Source organism: Geotrypetes seraphini, chromosome 13, assembly GCF_902459505.1.
Source record: "Geotrypetes seraphini chromosome 13, aGeoSer1.1, whole genome shotgun sequence".
NCBI lineage: Eukaryota > Metazoa > Chordata > Amphibia > Gymnophiona > Dermophiidae > Geotrypetes > Geotrypetes seraphini.
Window position 1 is genome coordinate 47,171,416 of NC_047096.1, and position 17,733 is coordinate 47,189,148.

Sequence of the window (17,733 nt, forward strand, 5' to 3'; positions counted from 1 at the left end):
AACCTCTTGTTACAGTTTGGTGATATTCCGGTGCTTCTCGGGGGCGACTTCAATGAGGTTCCTGATCCTCGGTTGGATCGGTCTTCTTCCGTGGGAAGAGAGTCTCTTCGGGCCTGCACGGGGGCTAGCATGCTGACTTCCTCTTTGAACTTATTGGATGTTTGGAGGGTTCTCCATCCGGTGGAGTGGGACTATTCCCATATGTCTCGTGCCCGTGGGACACTTTCTCGCATTGATTATATTCTTTTGTCCAGGGACCTTCTCCTGGCGATTCAAGAAGCCATGTTGGGCCCCATTGAAATCTCGGACCATGCTTGGGTGGGTCTGCGTTGGCTTTGGGGGTCACCAAGGGTAGGGGATGTTTCCTGGCGGTTTCCCTGTCATTTATATCGTAATGTTCGCTTTCATGAATTTTTGTTGGCTAAATGGAGAGATTTCCAAATTGCCAATATGCAACATAGGGAGGATCCGATTCTCTATTGGGAGGCTGCGAAGGCCGTGTTGCGTGGGGGAATCATGTCGTTTGTATCTTTTGAGGCTAAGGCACGTCACAGAGAGATTCTTACTTGGGAAACTAGGGTTAGGACTTTGCGGCAGCGCTTCGCCAGGGCCGCTACGTTGATGCTTAAAAAGCAGCTTTTGGAAGCACAGCAGGTCTTGAATGAGCTCCTGCACAGGGGGGTGCAGCGGTCTAGGGAGCATTATCAATTTCAACTTTTTTGGTTCACCAACAAGAGTAGCAGGATGTTGGCGCGTTTAGCTCGCTCGTATCGGGGATCCGCGGGTGTCACCGCTCTGCGCGATGCGAGAGGCGTGCTTCACCATAAGACTGAGGACATTGGTCGAATTCTGCAGGACTTTTTCGCTGACTTGTATGCCTCGCCTGGCCCGGATCTTCTTGCAGGGGGGGTGTCTATTTGGACAGCTTGGATTTACCCCATCTCAGTACAGATGACTCCGCCCTGTTGGAGCGCCCTGTGCGGGCGGAGGAAGTGGAGTGGGTGATCCGTGCCAGCCCGTTGGGCAAATCGCCGGGGCCTGATGGCTACCGGGGTGAATTTTATAAGTTGATGGTGGATGAGATAGCTCCGTTGTTGTCGGAAATCTTTAATTTGAATGTGGCCAAGGGGTTTTTGCCCCGTTATTTGAATTCGGCGCAGATCATTGTTCTTCCTAAGCCGGGTCGGGACCCGACCCTGCCGGACTCCTATAGACCCATCTCCCTGCTCAATTTTGAGACGAAACTGATGGCTAAGGTGCTGGCGAATCGGTTGGCTCGTATGCTACCTTCCCTAATATCAGAGCAGCAGGTGGGGTTTGTACGAGATCGGCCTGTTTCTAAGAACCTTCGTCGTATCTTGCTGGCCCTGGAGAAATCTAGAGTGGATGGAACCCCCGCTGTACTGGTGAGCTTTGATGCCGAAAAGGCCTTTGACCGGGTGCGGTGGGGGTTCCTCTTTGCTACGCTGGGGGCGTACGGGTTTGGCCCCTTTTTTCTTGGTGCTCTTTGGGCCCTTTATAGTGACCCGGTGGCACGGATTTCGGTGAATGGTGGCTTATCAGACTCCTTTTCCATCTGTAGAGGGACCCGCCAGGGCTGTCCCCTGTCGCCTCTGCTGTTTGTGCTTTCCTTGGATCCCCTGATTAGGGAGCTTCAGGCCAATGCTGACATCAGTGGCCTTCAACTGGGAGCCTCTCATTTTAAAATTGCGGCCTTTGCCGATGATCTTTTGGTTTTTTTGACTGACCTGCAACGCTCTCTGTCCACCCTTTTGGAGAGTATTAGGGAATATGGGGATTTTTCAGGGTTCACCTTAAATTTGGAGAAATCGGAGGCCCTGGCTTCGCCTGGGGATCTCCGGCACTCTTGGAAGGGGACTTTTCCACTGCATTGGGCGGATTCCTCTTTCCGTTATTTGGGAATTCAACTGTTCATGGATGTTCGGGAGCTTTATAGGTTGAATGTCACTCGGTTGCTTTCCACTTCCGGCTCTGTGTTGGCCGCCTGGCGTAATTTGCCTCTTTCTTTGATGAGGAGGGTGCAACTTTTTCGGATGGTTTTGTTCCCTAAGTGGCTTTATGTACTGCAAACGTTGCCTTTGTATCTCTTGTGTAAGGATATCCGGGCCCTGTCCTCTTTGTTGTCCAAGTTCTTTTGGGGTGATCGGCGACCTAAATTGCGGTGGCAGTTGTTGGTGGGATCCTGGAGCCGGGGAGGTTTTGGGGTGCCAGATATGGCTCTTTATAATCAGGCGTGTCTGTTGCGCCACGTCCGAGACTGGGTTTTGGGTACGGATCTTTATTCTGACCTCTTTCTGGAGCGCGATTATTATTATCCTTTTCACCTTCTCTCTTTATTGCATGCCAGGCTGGCGATGCTGCCCGTATTCTGTCGGCGGAGTATTTTGTTTCGTCCCCTTTGGGAGGTATGGCGACGGCTGCTACCGTTTTGGCGGCAGGATCCACATGTTAGTGTGTTACTGCCTTTGACCGGCAATCTCTCCTTCCCTCCGGGGCTCTTCCCCTCTCTCTTTGGGCGTTGGCGAGCTAAAGGGTTTGAGTATCTTTTTCAGTTGATGCGGGAAGACGGCACGCTCCTTTCATGCGATGAGTTGTTGGGTAGGGGTCTGCCTTCTTTAGGTCTTTCCTTTGCTCATTGTCAACTGCGGCATTACGTGCGGTCTCTTCCTCAGAGCTCTCTTTCTTTGGATTTTGGGATTCGTTTTCGAGACTTTTTGGAAGGGGGGGAGGACTCAGCTTCTGGGATCTTGGTTTCTTTGTATCATAAGCAACTTGGGGCGCTTGGTCCACCGCGGGAGTTTTCCTTGGTGCTGATGGCTTGGCAGAGGGATTTGGGGCGGGAAATCGGAGCGGGCTTTTTGCTTCAGGCTCTTCGCGGGGTTCCTGCTTTGGTGCATAGTGCGGAGCTTCGTGAATGCCATTTTCGGACCTTGTTGAGGGCCTATGCTTCCCAGAGCCGGGCCTACCATATGGGCTGTGTCAATACTCCCTACTGTCTCACCTGCCATACGAAGGTGAATTCTTATTTTCATGGTCTTTGGGGTTGTGAGAGTGTTCAGAGCTTTTGGGGGGCCCTGGCTTCCTTTCTTCAGGGTCTCTTGCGAGTTTCTGTTCCTGTTTCTGTATATCATATGTTGTTCGCTCATTTTTCCTTGTTTTCTGTGTACACATCTGCGGAGAAATTGTTTTTGAGCAAATGTTATATTTTGGGGAAAAATTTATCTTGAATTTCTGGCTGGCGGAGGTTCCTCCCTCCTTCTGGTACTGGCGGAATAAATTACATGCCCTTCTTGGATGGGAGGCCCTTCTGGCTTCTTCCTCTCGCCGCCGGAGCAGAGACTTTGTTCACATTTGGACTCCTTATTTGGACAGTTTGCCTCCCCGGGTGCGTAGTCGTATCCTGAATAGACTACCTGCGTATTCTATCTCGCCTGTCTGATGTGGGGTTGGGGGGAGTGGGGTGCTGGGTGGGGTTTTTGGGGGGTAGGGAGGTATGGGGGGGTTGGGATACTTTGTTACCTGAGAGGACATCAGAGTCCAGTCCTCTTGGGGGTAGGGAGCTCTGTTTTCTATATTTGAAATGTTTTTGCCCTGCTGTTTACTTGTGATCTGGTTGTTGCTTAATAAAAACAGATTTCATACAAAATCTTGACTATTTTCCATTACTGCTCTACAGAAAATAAATGGAGCAAAGAGACCCTCTGTAAAAGAAAAATACTGACAACATTTTCTTGCAGAAATGTGAGGTAGCACAAATTTAACTCCAAGGCTTAAAGCTGGGATTAGACAAGAAAGATACACATAGAAAGATCCTAAGAATGGGATCACACAATCTGACTCCTAAATACATCAAAGAAGAAAAGAACATGGACAACAAAATGCTAGAATCCCATATCAGGTGCTAGAAAATTAAGTGACAGAAATACTTTAGCCTTTGAGTTAAAAGATAATTAACATTAACGATGAGCCTATTTTCAGACTTTGCTGGCTTTTGTAATGGCTCAATGGATGACAAGGGTTCATGTTATCTTGGTAATAACTGTAAACTGACAGTGTAAAAAATGCTAAATGACATAATATATGTATCTTAACCAGACAACAGACCTGCTAACACAAGCAATGACGGAGCTATCCCAGAGTCTAACGACAGATTTCCGAACGCCTCAAGGAGACTTCCCCCGTATCCAGTACATCCCTGTGTCACAGTCTGCAGGTGGCATTCAGCAGCCACAGCACATACAGTTACAGGTTGTCCAGGTGGCACAGGTACAGTACCCTTTTTGAAAATATGTAATGAGGATAATTTTCAGAAACAATTTCTCCAAATAATTTGACTAAAAATTGTCCAACCTTTATCCAGCTAAAAGTATCCAACCTTTATCCAGCTAAAAGTATATGCATGGATCCTCAATACACATACTTCAGTTTGGGCAAGTTAGTTCTTGTACAATCTCACTTTATTAAAACTCAGTTACTTACCTTTAGCAGGTGTTGTCCAAGGATAGCAGGCAGATATTCTCACAGCCCTCCCACCTCCCCTGGTTGGCTTCTTAGCTTTGTTACTGAACTGATGATCCCGCAAGATGATTTTGGGCGGGAAAGCACAGATGCATGCACAGTGTAGGCGGTCTTCATGTTTTTAAAGTGACTGTGCACTTATTGACTGTCCATACTGGGGCTCCATGGATGATCTGCCTGCTGTCCTCAGATAACACCTGCTACAGGTAAGTAACTTCACTTTCCAGGAAGGTTCACAATTTTAAAAAAATAATCAGAGCTAAAGTGAGATTTGAACCTGAGTTCCCTATTCTCAACCCACTGCTCTAACTATTAGGCTACCCCTCTGATCTGCATGGATGTCTGTGTGGTCATTTTATAAGATGGATGTTCCTTTGTTGCTATACAGATGCCCATGTCTTTTGTTTACCTGCATTTAAAATTTGGATATTTCAGTTTGTAAAATGGATGTTCATTCTGGATGTTTCCAGCACATGGACACCCATTTCGCATGTATTTTAGACCAGGTTATATCCTGTTCTAAATTACATGTGAGATGAACATTCATTGGAAACGTTCTGACTTGGGACGTCCATATTCAGAGTTGGACATTGTTTCTAAAATGCCATGCCACACAAACATATTGATTAATATTGCTGTCTTGTTTTTATAGAGTGCTACATGTTAATGTTGTATGCTTCGTGCACTACTTTGAGCTCTGTTTGAAACTAGTTAACAAATTTGTCAAATTAAAGCCATATAAAGGGCTTCTGGTTCTAGGTTTTAACCAGTAAACACTAGTGCTGCCAAATTCAGGAAAAAAATTTTGATTCAATTCAGCCTATTGAATCAATTTTTCGATTCGATTTGATTTTCCTGCTCAATTGAGTGTTTTTTTTCAAACATCCTAGTGGATTTATTTTATAGCCTCTTCACCCCATTTTCCCTCTCCTACCCACACTGGCACTGTGGTGTAAACAAAATAAACAAGAAAGACTTTTTCTCTCTCTGTTAAATCCTAGCTCACATTCGCGGTCTAACACCAGCTCTGGCAGGATGTACATTTCAAATCTGACATATTGTAATCACAAAACAGAAAATAAAATAATTTTTTCTACCTTTTGTTGACTGATCATTATTCAAATCAGGTTGGTCCCAGGCTCTGGTTGTCTTCTGAAACTCGCTTGCCAGGGTTTCCTGCCCATTTGTCGTTTTCTTCTTTCTGCATGCTAACAATCCATCTTCCATCACAATCCATCTTCCATCTCTGTCCTCCCCTTCCGTTTACTTTCCCTCCCCAGGAGGTCTCGAATCTTTCCTTTTTCCATCTATGACAGGGGTTGCCATACAGCAGATTACGAGTAATTGGAAGAGTTGGAATAGATTGAACTATACTTTCTGGTGGAATTCTTTATGTAATATATATAAAATGGAAAGAGTAATAGCTACTCAGCAGGAGTATTTAAGAAAATTTCAAGATGTTTGGGAGCCTTTAGGAAAATATTGTAATGAGTAAATACCATTATCCCAGGACAAGCAGGCAGCATATTCTTGACTGATGGGTGACGGCACCGACGGAGCCCCGGTATGGACAATTTTAGAGTGATTGCACTCTAAGAACTTGGAAAGTTCTAGCAGGCCGCACCGCGCACGTGCGAGTGCCTTCCCGCCCGACGGAGGCACGCGGTCCCCAGTTTCTTAGTTTCCGCAGAGCTAAGAAGACGCGTTCTTTTCAACGGCCGTTGAAAAGCCCCTTTTTCGCCTTCCTGCTCGCGAAAATCTTGTGAGGAAGTAAATCTTCCTTCTTTTCTATTTATTTCATTGTTTTCTCTTTTACAAAAAAAAAAAATAATCCCTTTATTTTTTTCTTTCGGGTTCGCCCCGGCGGAGCCTGTTGCCATCATCGAGGCCTCGGCCTTCGATTTGGCAGAAGCCGTTTTTACTTTCATGCCCCCTCAGCCAGGGTTCAAGAAGTGCCAACGGTGTGCACGGCTCATTTCTCTGACCGACCCACACAACTGGTGTTTACAGTGCCTGGGTCCGGATCATAGGGCTTCCACCTGCACCCGTTGTGCCACATTGAAAAAGAGAACGTTGAAAAATCGTCAAATTCAACAGAAATTACTTTTCGGTGCCGAGATGGCTGACTCTGTGGCATCGACACCGGCATCGGCTCCTTCGCAATCGGCACCCACTTCTTTGACGCCGCGTGACACTGCGCCGGCGTTGCTCCAGTCAGGTAAGCCGGCTAAGAAGCCTTCCCCGCTGGAGCGCCCTCCGGTCTCTGTGGCAGCGAGTCCAGTCCTGCCGACCACGAGGCGCCCGTGGAAACGCTCCACCCCTATAGAGGTGAGCCCCTCGTCATCGGGTTCCTCATCCTCTGGACGTCGAGCGGCACCACAGGTACCACAGAAAAAGAAAGCGGTACCAGTGCCTTCGCTGGATGAGCGAATTGCAGCCGTCCTTCAGGTGCAACTTAAAGAGCAGTTGCAGCAGCTCCTTCCTGCTCTATTGGCACCGAACCTTCCAGTCCCGGTCCGGTCTGAGCCACCGGTACCGATAGTGGGGCAGCCTCTATTGTCTGCTTCCACTCTATCGGTACCGATCCATTCAGCTTCCTCGATCTCCATGCCGGTTTTGGCACCGGAACCGAGAGCGCTGCACCTGGCTGTTCAAACTTCGGCCCCAATACAGCCTTTAACTTCTCCCGGTACCGCTTCTTTGAGTTCGGATAAGTCGGTACGTAAAACCCGACAACTTGAACCCTCCACACCGGAGTCTCGGGATCGCAGTTCCCAAATTAGGGATCCTGATCTGTGGGGTGACTCCGAAGAGCCTCTTCTCTCTGAGGGTGAGTGTTCATCGGGTGAAGAGGATCCTTCTGTTCAACATCCCTCCTCTAAACCGGATACTGCCTCTTTCACCTCTTTCTTGAAAGAGATGTGTGAGTCTCTCTCTATTCCCTTGGAGGCTGAGTCCAAGAAATCCAAGGCGTTCCTTGATGCACTGGACTTCGACCAGCCTCCAAGGGAATTTCTCAAATTACCCCTCCATGATATTTTGAGAGAAACCTTTTATAAAAATCTTGAGACTCCTTTGACCATACCAGGAGCTCCCCGTAAATTGGACTCTTTATATAAAGTCATCCCTATACCTGGCTTTGATAAACCGCAGCTTCCACATGAGTTTCTATTGGTGGAATCTACTCTAAAGAAGTCTGCAGGAGCTAGTGTGTACACCTCAGTCCCTCCTGGCAGAGAAGGGAAGGCCATGGACAAATTTGGTAAGAGGTTATACCAAAATGCTATGTTGGCTAACCGGTCAGGGAATTATGCTTTTCATTTCTCTTTTTATCTCAAGCATCTCATTCAGAATTTGGCTTCTTTTGAGAAATACCTATCTGACCGCAAGAGATCTGATTTTTGCCAATGTTCGTCCTCTCTTCTCCAACTGCGGAAGTTCATGGTCCGTTCGATATATGATACATTTGAACTTACCTCCAGAGCCACGGCCATGTCTGTTGCCATGCGTCGTCTAGCCTGGCTCAGGATATCGGAGCTTGATGTCAACCATCAAGATCGCCTGGCTAATGCCCCATGCCTAGGGGATGAGCTTTTCGGTGACTCCATGGACTCAACCACACAAAAGTTGTCAGCACATGAGACTCGCTGGGACACTCTTCTTAAGACCAAAAAGAAGACTCCACCTGTCCGACCTTTTCGGCAGCAATCAGCTTACCAACGTCGTTATGTGGCCCGACCCTTACCACAGGTTCCTCAGCAGCCTAGACGGCAGCATCAGCAACAAAGGCAACCTCCTCGGACGCAACAGCAGCAGCAGGTGAAACCTCCTCCTCAGCAAAAGTCCACGCAACCCTCTTGACTTCATTCTCCAGGGCATAGCCAGTGTTTTACCATCCGCCCATCTTCCTCAACCCATCGGAGGACGTCTTTCTCTGTTCATCAGCCGTTGGGAGATCATCACCTCGGACCAGTGGGTCCTCAACATCATCCGCCACAGCTACTCTCTCAACTTCCAGACTCTTCCTATCCTAAGTCTGCCAAGAGAGTCTGCTTTGAACACTCCTCAGTCCTCCCTTCTTCTCCAAGAAGTTCAATCCCTCCTTCTTCTGAACGCCATAGAGGAAATTCCTCTCGATCAGAAGGGGCAGGGATTCTACTCCCGTTATTTTCTAGTCCCCAAAAAAACAGGAGATCTCAGACCCATTTTAGATCTTCGCAATCTCAACAAATGCTTGGTCAAAGAAAAATTCAGAATGCTTTCTCTGGCCACTCTTTACCCTCTTCTCACTCAGGGCGACTGGCTATGCTCCCTCGATCTCAAAGAGGCATACACATCAACTAGTCATCACCACCGACGCCTCCCCTTATGCCTGGGGAGCTCATTTGAACGAGTTTCAAACTCAGGGCCTTTGGACATCCCAGGAAAAGAAACATCACATCAATTTTCTGGAACTCAGAGCAATGTTTTATGCCCTCAAGGCTTTCCAACATCTTCTCTTTCCTCAAGTTCTACTACTATGCACAGACAATCAAGTTGCAATGTACTACATCAACAAACAGGGTGGGACAGGCTCTCGCCTCTTGTGTCAGGAGGCCCAGAAGATTTGGTCTTGGGTGACAGATCACCACTTATTCCTAAAGGCTATCTACATTCAGGGAGAGCAGAATTCCCTAGCGGACAATCTCAGCAGAATTCTCCAGCCCCACGAATGGACTCTCGATCCTTTGACTCTCAAGTCCATTTTCGTTCAATGGGAAACTTCTCTCGGCTCATCCTTTGGTTTCCAGATTCATGCGGGGTCTTTTCAATGTGAAACCACCTCTTAAGCCCCCTCCGGTAGTCTGGGACCTCAATGTGGTTCTTTCCGCCTTAATGGAGCCTCCATTTGAACCTTTGGCTACAGTTCTTTCAAGTTTCTCACTTGCAAAGTGGTCTTCCTTATTGCTCTTACCTCTGCCAGGAGGGTCAGTGAGCTGCATGCACTGGTTGCTGATCCACCTTTTACAGTCTTTCATCACGACAAGGTGGTTCTGCGTACACATCCAAAGTTTCTCCCTAAGGTTGTCTCTGAATTTCATCTCAACCAATCGATTGTTCTGCCTGTATTCTTTCCGAAACCTCATTCTCACTCTGGAGAACAGGCTTTACATACTTTGGACTGTAAACGGGCTTTAGCTTTCTATTTAGACCGTACTAAGCCCCACAGATCAACTCCACAACTCTTTCTGTCCTTTGATCCGAATAAATTGGAACGCCCCGTTTCTAAACGTACGTTGTCCAATTGGCTTGCAGCGTGCATTTCATTCTGTTATGCTCAGTCCGGACTGACACTGGAAGGTTCTGTCATGGCCCATAGAGTTCGAGCTATGGCAGCATCTGTAGCTTTCCTCCGTTCAACTCCTATTGAGGAAATCTGCAAGGCTGCTACTTGGTCCTCAGTTCATACTTTTACATCTCATTATTGTCTGGATGCTTTCTCCAGATGGGATGGACTCTTCGGCCAATCTGTTTTGCAAAATTTGTTTTCCTAATGGCCAACCTTCCCTCCATCCTTCTTTTTGTTAGCTTGGAGGTCACCCATCAGTCAAGAATATGCTGCCTGCTTGTCCTGGGATAAAGCACAGTTACTTACCGTTAACAGGTATTATCCAGGGACAGCAGGCAGATATTCTTGCATCCCACCCACCTCCCCGGGTTGGCTTCTTAGCTGGCTTATCCTAACTGGGGACCGTTGGGTGGGAAGGCGCCTCCGTTGGGTGGGAAGGCACTCGCGCGTGCGCGGTGCGGCCTGCTAGAACTTTCCAAGTTCTTAGAGTGCAATCACTCTAAAATTGTCCATACCGGGGCTCCGTCGGTGCCGTCACCCATCAGTCAAGAATATCTGCCTGCTGTCCCTGGATAACACCTGTTACGGTAAGTAACTGTGCTTTTTTCCCTTAATAGTGCATGTTCAAGATTGGGGGGGAAGGGATAGATTATGGTTTTTATATAAGTATAAGGAATGTTAAGAAAGAATTATTGTATGTTTTATGTGTTTAAAATTTGTTATGGAAGGGGAGGGAAGGGGAGACAAGTCTTACAATGGATTATTTCAGACTATTAAGTGTTGTATCTAAGTGAAAATGTTTTTAATTGATGATACACTTATAAGTTTAAAAATGAATAAAGATTTATAGATACAGGTTAAAAAAAAAGATCTGAATCAATCTCTTTCTTCTCAGTTTAATAGGGGCCATATCATTTAAAATATAGGTACTAGTATTGATCCAAACTGTTCATTCTCATTATTATGTTTAGAAACTAAATCTTGAATGATATATATGTTACCTGTACAGATATTAGTGTAATTTATGTAATACCTACTGCTCATACAGCTAAATATGTGCATAGACCTTTACTTTTATTAAGGAAGACAATTTTTAGAAATCTAATTTTCACATGTAAATACATCATTTTGAAATCTGTTCTCTCCATAATAACCGAAAGCATTTAATACATTCTGACTTACCCTGGTATGGTTTGTCATTGTTATCTTCAGGCTCCCTCTCCTCACCAGGCCCAGCATTCCACGTTGGATGTTGGTCACTTGCATGATCCTCAGGCCTATACACAGCACCCTATCCAAGTGCAGCATATCCAAGTGGCTGAATCTACCACAGCAGCCCAGACATCTTCACAGGTACTCGCTATATATTCCCCAAAATTGTGTTGGCTGTTAAGTCTTTTTCTTATTTAATGATTATTTATGTGCATAGCATATGATGAATGATTATTCTATCAATCTGATTTGCTAAGGGAAATCACCAGGCCCTAGAGTGAAAAGCTTCTTTGTGCACAGATCACATCTTGCTGTCATGACACAATACTTATACATTCTAAAATGTTCTCACTTTTTTATTCTAGTATTATTTTCACTTCACCTATTTTCTCTACCTTTTTTATTTTTCCCCAAAAATTTGTTGGTCCAAAATTTTAACAAATTATTTCTGTCATTGCTGTTGGCATTCTTCAGTGGCAGTTAGGAGAGAAAAAAACCTTTTAGGACTATCTTGTTTTTTTTCTGTTCACAGCTACAGGAAGATGAAATGACAGTCTCTTACAAAGCTGGGACTAGCTCTCGACTGTTCGGAATTCTGTTTGATTTTAGATGCTTATATCTGAACATGACCAGGACTAGAGTTTGTACTGATCATGTAGTTGTATTGATATATAATATTTATATATAGCACAAATGGGAATACTCAAACACATAACTCAGCTGTTAAAAAGCCTCTACAAAAATCAAGACGCTGCAGTAAGAACTGAATATGGCAACACTGTTTAGTTTCCAGTAAAATGTGGCATCAGGCAAGGATGCATCTTATCACCTTACCTGTTCAACCTTTATGACAAAGCCATCTTCAGAAAAGCTAATTTGGAAGAAGAGAGTGTTGGTGGCCAAAATATAAACAACCTGAACTATGCAGATGATACAACGCTAATCACCAGCAGCAAAGAAGACATGCTGTATCTATCAACAGAAGTCAAAGCTGAAAGTCATAACATGGGATTAGAACTGAACATAAACTGGACGAAGATCATGAACACGGAAAATGATGAAGATTTTGATCTTGAAGGCGATAGAATAGAAGTTGTAAAGGATTTCAATCTCCTGGTTTCTTTCGTAAACAAAGAAGCAACTAGCAGGGAATAAATACTCCGCAGAATAGCACTTGGTTCTTCTTCAATGAAGGCTCTCAAAAAAGTATTCAAACGCAAAGAAATAACACTCCAAATGAAGATCAGACTTTTCCACAGACTCATTTTCTCTGTGGTCAATTGCAGTTCCTAAAGCTGGACAATATAGAAACAAGGCAGAAAGAAGATTGACTCATTTGAGCTTTGGTGCCGGAGAAGGACTTTATGCATGACATGGACTACCAGAAGAACTAACAAATTGATTCTGGAAGAGATCAAACCAACTATGTCACTTGAAGCCCAAATGTTAAAGTTATGACTGTCTTATTTTGGTCACATCATCAGAAGAGAAAGATCATTGGAGGACATAATGTTTGGGAAGATCAAAGGAACCAGACGAAGAGGGCGACCTGCAATCAGATGGCTAGACACGTTGCAAACAACCATGGGGATAATGCTGGAGGATCTTACAGGACTGGTACAAAACTGATTTCTTTTTAGATCTGCAATTCATCAAGTCACTAGGACTCAAACACGACACCTAACCATGCCAGAGTTGTTCAGTTAGTGTACCAGTGCACAGTAGTGTGCTGTGGAAAAGTTTGATCTGTTCAAAAGAAACAGAAGAACAAATATCTCTGCGCAGTTTTTGTTCAGTGCCATTGGTGTTTAAAAATCTTTTTTATTGGTAAACAGAAGCCATTTATACAATCATAAACCCTAAAGAACAGCCTGGACTAACAAGAATGTCAAATAATTGAAAGATAACATGAAATATTGGTAGAATAATGTGTCATGCTTGCAGAATAAAAACAGGTGACTAACATGTTCAACATAGCATCTTAACTATTGTAATAGCCATAAATTTCAAAAAAGATAAAGATGCATAACTAAGAAGAAAAAAATGAGATAAGAAAGAAAGTGTAGAAAGCTCCTCACTCCCATATACTTGAAACACATGACTAGAACATGGGAAAATGAACATTATAAGAAAGCACCCTGTGTACCTTACGCTTTTTAAGTTTTAAAGAGCCTGGGACCACACTCTCCTCTCCCCTCCCCATCTAAGCCTCCTGAGCTTCAGATGTCAAGGACACGTGGAGGGGCATAATCGAAAGAGACATCTAAGTCCGTTTACGTCCATCTCGCAAGTCGTCCAAAGTTAAAAAGAGCCTAAGACACATTTTCGAAAGAGATGCCCAACTTTTTTTACTTTCGAAAATCGTCTAATTATATGTCCTGCCGATCTGATTGTCCAAGTCGCTAAATCGTCCATCTTTATACCACATTTCTGTCCAAGTCCAAAAAGCCTAGAACAAGCCCTGTTGAACGTGGGAGGGGTCATCAAAGTGATGGATTGGATACCCAGATATGCCACCTAAATAGTGGGGTACCTTACAGGGCACTGATGTCAACTTCACAAAAAGGGTGCCATGGCTTCTCCTCCCTACAGCTCTCTTATAGGTCACGGTGAGCCCCCCAAACCACCTCCAGAATCCCCTAGACCCACTTATCTACCATCCCAATAGCCCTTATGGCTTCAGGAGCCACTTATATGCCAGTAAAAAAGGGTTTTGGGGGTGTGTAGGGGAGTGCAAATGTTTAAGTATCAATGCAGTGATTACAGGGGCTTATGGGCATGGGTCCTCTTCTTTATGGGTCCCTAACCCACCCCCAAGATGACTTAAACTGCCTTTGGGCTGGACGATTAGGCTTTCCTATGCCAGGCGGCCAGGTGATGATGGTCTGGAGGCTGAAATTTAAAGTTGCGAATAAAATTTTTATGGGGGTGGGGGGGTTGGTGATCACTGGGGTAGTGTGTGGGGGTCTGTGTTATGTATTTGAAGTGCTTATCTGGTGAGTTTAGGTGGATTTTTGTCACTTAGACCATGTTTTACATGGTCTAAGTCACAACGTCCAAGTTCCGTCTAAGCTCTGTTGTAAAATTTTCAGTTTTACATGCTGTACGACTAAGTCTAAGCCGGAGTCCCTCCCAACTCCCGCCTTCAACATGCCTCCCGAAACGCCCCGTTTAGCTTTGGACGTTGGCGGCACTATGAAGGCCTAGGTCGTTTTAAAATACATCCAAAACCCGGTTTTATTATCGGCGCTTGGACGTTTTTGAGAAATATTCGTCCAAATGACGACTTAGGCCGGTTTTTGGACGTTTTTCTCTTTCGATTATGAGCCCCATATTTTTTTTCCTTTTTTAAAAAAATTTTATTTTAATAATTTTAACGAAAAGAATATATAATACAAAATCTCAATGCAAGACATAAATTACATTTTAACATGATTCATAACCTTAATAAAATAGTAAGATAGCATGTCGTGTCAAACAAACAGTTAAAACAATCCCACTCCCTGCCCTCCCCCCTCCTCAGGAGGCCTGTACTCTTTTCATAAGGATAGGATAATGTACCATTTAAAACTTACAAAAATCTTCTTTTTCCAATTCAATATATTTCTCCATATATCTTTAAACGTCACACATTGATTTGTAAAATGGGCCGATAGTCTATATTTTTCACACACTATTCCTAAGCGATCTCTCATATCTCTTATTGTGGGTATATTTGGAGTATGCCATTGCTGAGCCAGTATTAATCGAGCAGCGTTAAATGCCAAATCCATAAGTTTAGATTGAGAGGATGATAAACCCTCTACTTTAACTCCCAGCAGTGCCCTTTCAGCATTCATATTAAGAGGGATCTGGATTAACTTACTTACATAATAAAATACTTGCTCCCAATATTTCTGGACCTTTTGACATTCCCACCACATATGATAAAATGTACCTCTTTCACCTTTTCTTTTCAGGCAGCCAAACTGAATTCATGGCTTGCGAAAATTGTGCTGAATGCCTCTTCTTATCTTGATTTTAGAAAGCAGATAAAAACTCAATTATTTAACAGGCTGGGTTCTTAACATATTTTATCATTATAACTTTTTTATTCTTCTTTAAGATTTTTGTACCCTTTTTATATGGGATGTATGTACAGTGGTGCCTCACACAATGAACTTAATTGGTTCCAGGAGCAAGTTTGTTATGCGAAAAGTTCGTTATGTGAAACGCGTTTTCCCATAACAATACATGTTAAAAAAAATAATTCGTTCTGTAGCATAAAATATGCTAAGATGACATAAAAAAAGATAAATTTATCTTGTTAGAGCTGGTGTTAGACACAACTGGGGACTGCAAAGTCCAGGCAGAGGCTTACGGCTCTCTTTGACCAGGGGGGACAGTTGCCCTAGTTGTACTACCCTAACCCTATTCCTGCTATGTGTGACTGTGGTATTCTGTTAGCATGATATTTCTGTGTTGCATTCTATAATAATTTGGCTTATTCAATTTTCTTGATAGTAGAGGGGATATATGTGAAGGGGAGGGGAGACAGGGGTTTTGTTGATCCTTGCTGTGTATTATAATCACCCCCCACATACTCCCCAGTACCTTTTTAATCATCCCCCCTCGGTACCTTTTTTAATTCCTCCCATCTTTCCCAGCCAGTGGCGTACAGGCCAGAAGCGCAGAGATCAGGAGCAATTCCTCTGCACGCCTGTGTGGGCCCATGCCGATCTCCGAATGGCTGCAGTTAGTTCTTGTGAGTCCCGCGAGAGCTGACTGCAGCCATTCAGAGATCAGCGCAGGCCCAGGCAGTAGCACAGAAGGCTTGCTCTTGATCTCTGCGCTTCTGGCTGGGAAATTTGCTAGACCACCAGTTACGAGTGAGCGGGTGAGATTAAAGTTGCAGCAGTGGTGGCTTTTTTAAAAAAATATGTGGCGGCGGGGGGAGGTTTAAAAATATGCGGTGGCGGCAGAGGCTTAAAAATATGCAGCAGCGGCGGCAGGGGGGTTTAAAATATGTAGCGCCACTGCACAGGGAGCCAGGCGGAGAGAGGGCAGTTAAGGATGCAGCTCGGGCGATTTCGTTGTGTGAAACGAAGTTCGTTGTAGGAAGCAAGACATGAAGTTCGTTGTGCACAGCGTTCGCTGTGCGAGGCGTTCGTTATGCGAGGCACCACTGTATTTTCATATATTGTTTGCACATAACTTGATGCTCAATGATTTGCATTGTTTGTATTACAATTAACTGTTGTGAACCGCCTAGAACTTTTTGGGTATGGTGGTATATAAAATAAAATTATTATTATTACTAACATCTGGGAAAACTTGAATTTTCAAACCTAGAAACTCCTTCTATTTATTTTTAAAGAACATTTTTAATATCCATTCTTTATCTGGCAATAATGCCACAGATAATAGAAGAGTTGCTGGTTTAGCCAAATCTTTATCAGATACTTCCAAAATTGCTGCCAAATCTAATTGAGGTTCCTGCTCGGCCTGGTTCTGATCCTCCGCTTGCTGTTCCAATGGGAAATTCAGCAAGCGCAGGTTGTTGGCTCAATAACTATTTTCCATTGTCTCCAATTTTCTTCTAATAATCTGATTATCTTTTATTATTGTTGATTGAACTTGCTTAATCATAATCACTTTTTTCTCAATTTCTCCTACTTTTACTTTTACATTGGAAATTTCTTGTTTATTTTCTTCTATTACTTGTTTCTGAGGTTTTAAGTTCTTTTCACCATCTTTAATCCGTTTTGTTAATGAGTCTCCTAGTTTGGAAATCAAATCCCATATTGAATCAAGGGTAACTTCAGCTGGCTTCAGAATGAAAGGAAAGTTCTTGTAAAATTTGTCTCGGCACAGCTTGACCACTTTCTGTCTGCCGATCCTGGCTTTCACCTCTCGCTTCTAGTCGCTGGTGTAGTCTCTGGACTTGAAAGGTCCATCAAGACCTCTATCAGCTGGCTCCCAGATGATTCAGCCTCTCGGCAGGGGAGTGCTGCTACTTCTGGCTCATTCTCTTCGCTTGGTGAGCTAGCGCTCAGCAGCGGGGGAGGTGGATTCCTTAAGTCAGGGCTCAGAGTGGTTTCTAGCCCAAGGACTTCTGGGTCGGCGTCACTCCGCGCCGATGGGTCCGGCGGGTGACTCCCTGACATTGCAGGCTCCCTCAGGAAGAATCATCATTTTTACCACTTCCATATGTCCTAGCCATGAGATAAACATCTTATTCCACCTTTCTAAATCTTTCTGAATATCAGCTACTAATGGAATATAATTCTGATGAAACAAGAGTGTCCGATCTGCTCCCAAAATTATTCCTAAATAGCGAATAGGTCCCTTTACCCATCTCAAAGGGTACCCATCTCTATAATTCCTTAATCTTTTCCATAGATGCTGATATATTAATCACTTCCATCTTAGATAGATTAGCTTTAAATCCTGACAATTGACCATATTCACCCATAATATCCTTAAGGGTAGTCAAGGACAACTCCGAAGCCAATATATCATCAGCAAAAAGGGACAACTTTTGTTCTTCACCCGCCACTCTCAGACCTTTTATCTGTTGGAATTGTTTAATTCTCTGTGCCAGAGGTTCAATAATTAATGCAAAAATCAGAGGGGACAACGGACACCCCCGTCTTATCCCTCTCTGAAGTTCA

At 44.3% G+C, this 17,733-nt stretch overlaps 1 protein-coding gene across 6 annotated transcripts in view; it reads left to right on the forward strand.

Annotated features, from left to right (window-relative positions):
• Positions 1-17,733, forward strand: part of PRDM10 (PR/SET domain 10) — a 230,992-nt gene that overhangs the window by 197,886 nt on the left and 15,373 nt on the right. For all 6 annotated transcript variants that reach the window (XM_033918444.1, XM_033918447.1, XM_033918448.1 and 3 more), the window contains 2 exons: positions 4,117-4,287; positions 11,081-11,221. In XM_033918444.1, coding sequence (XP_033774335.1) covers positions 4,117-4,287; positions 11,081-11,221 — 312 coding nt within the window. The remainder of the gene's footprint in view (positions 1-4,116; positions 4,288-11,080; positions 11,222-17,733) is intronic.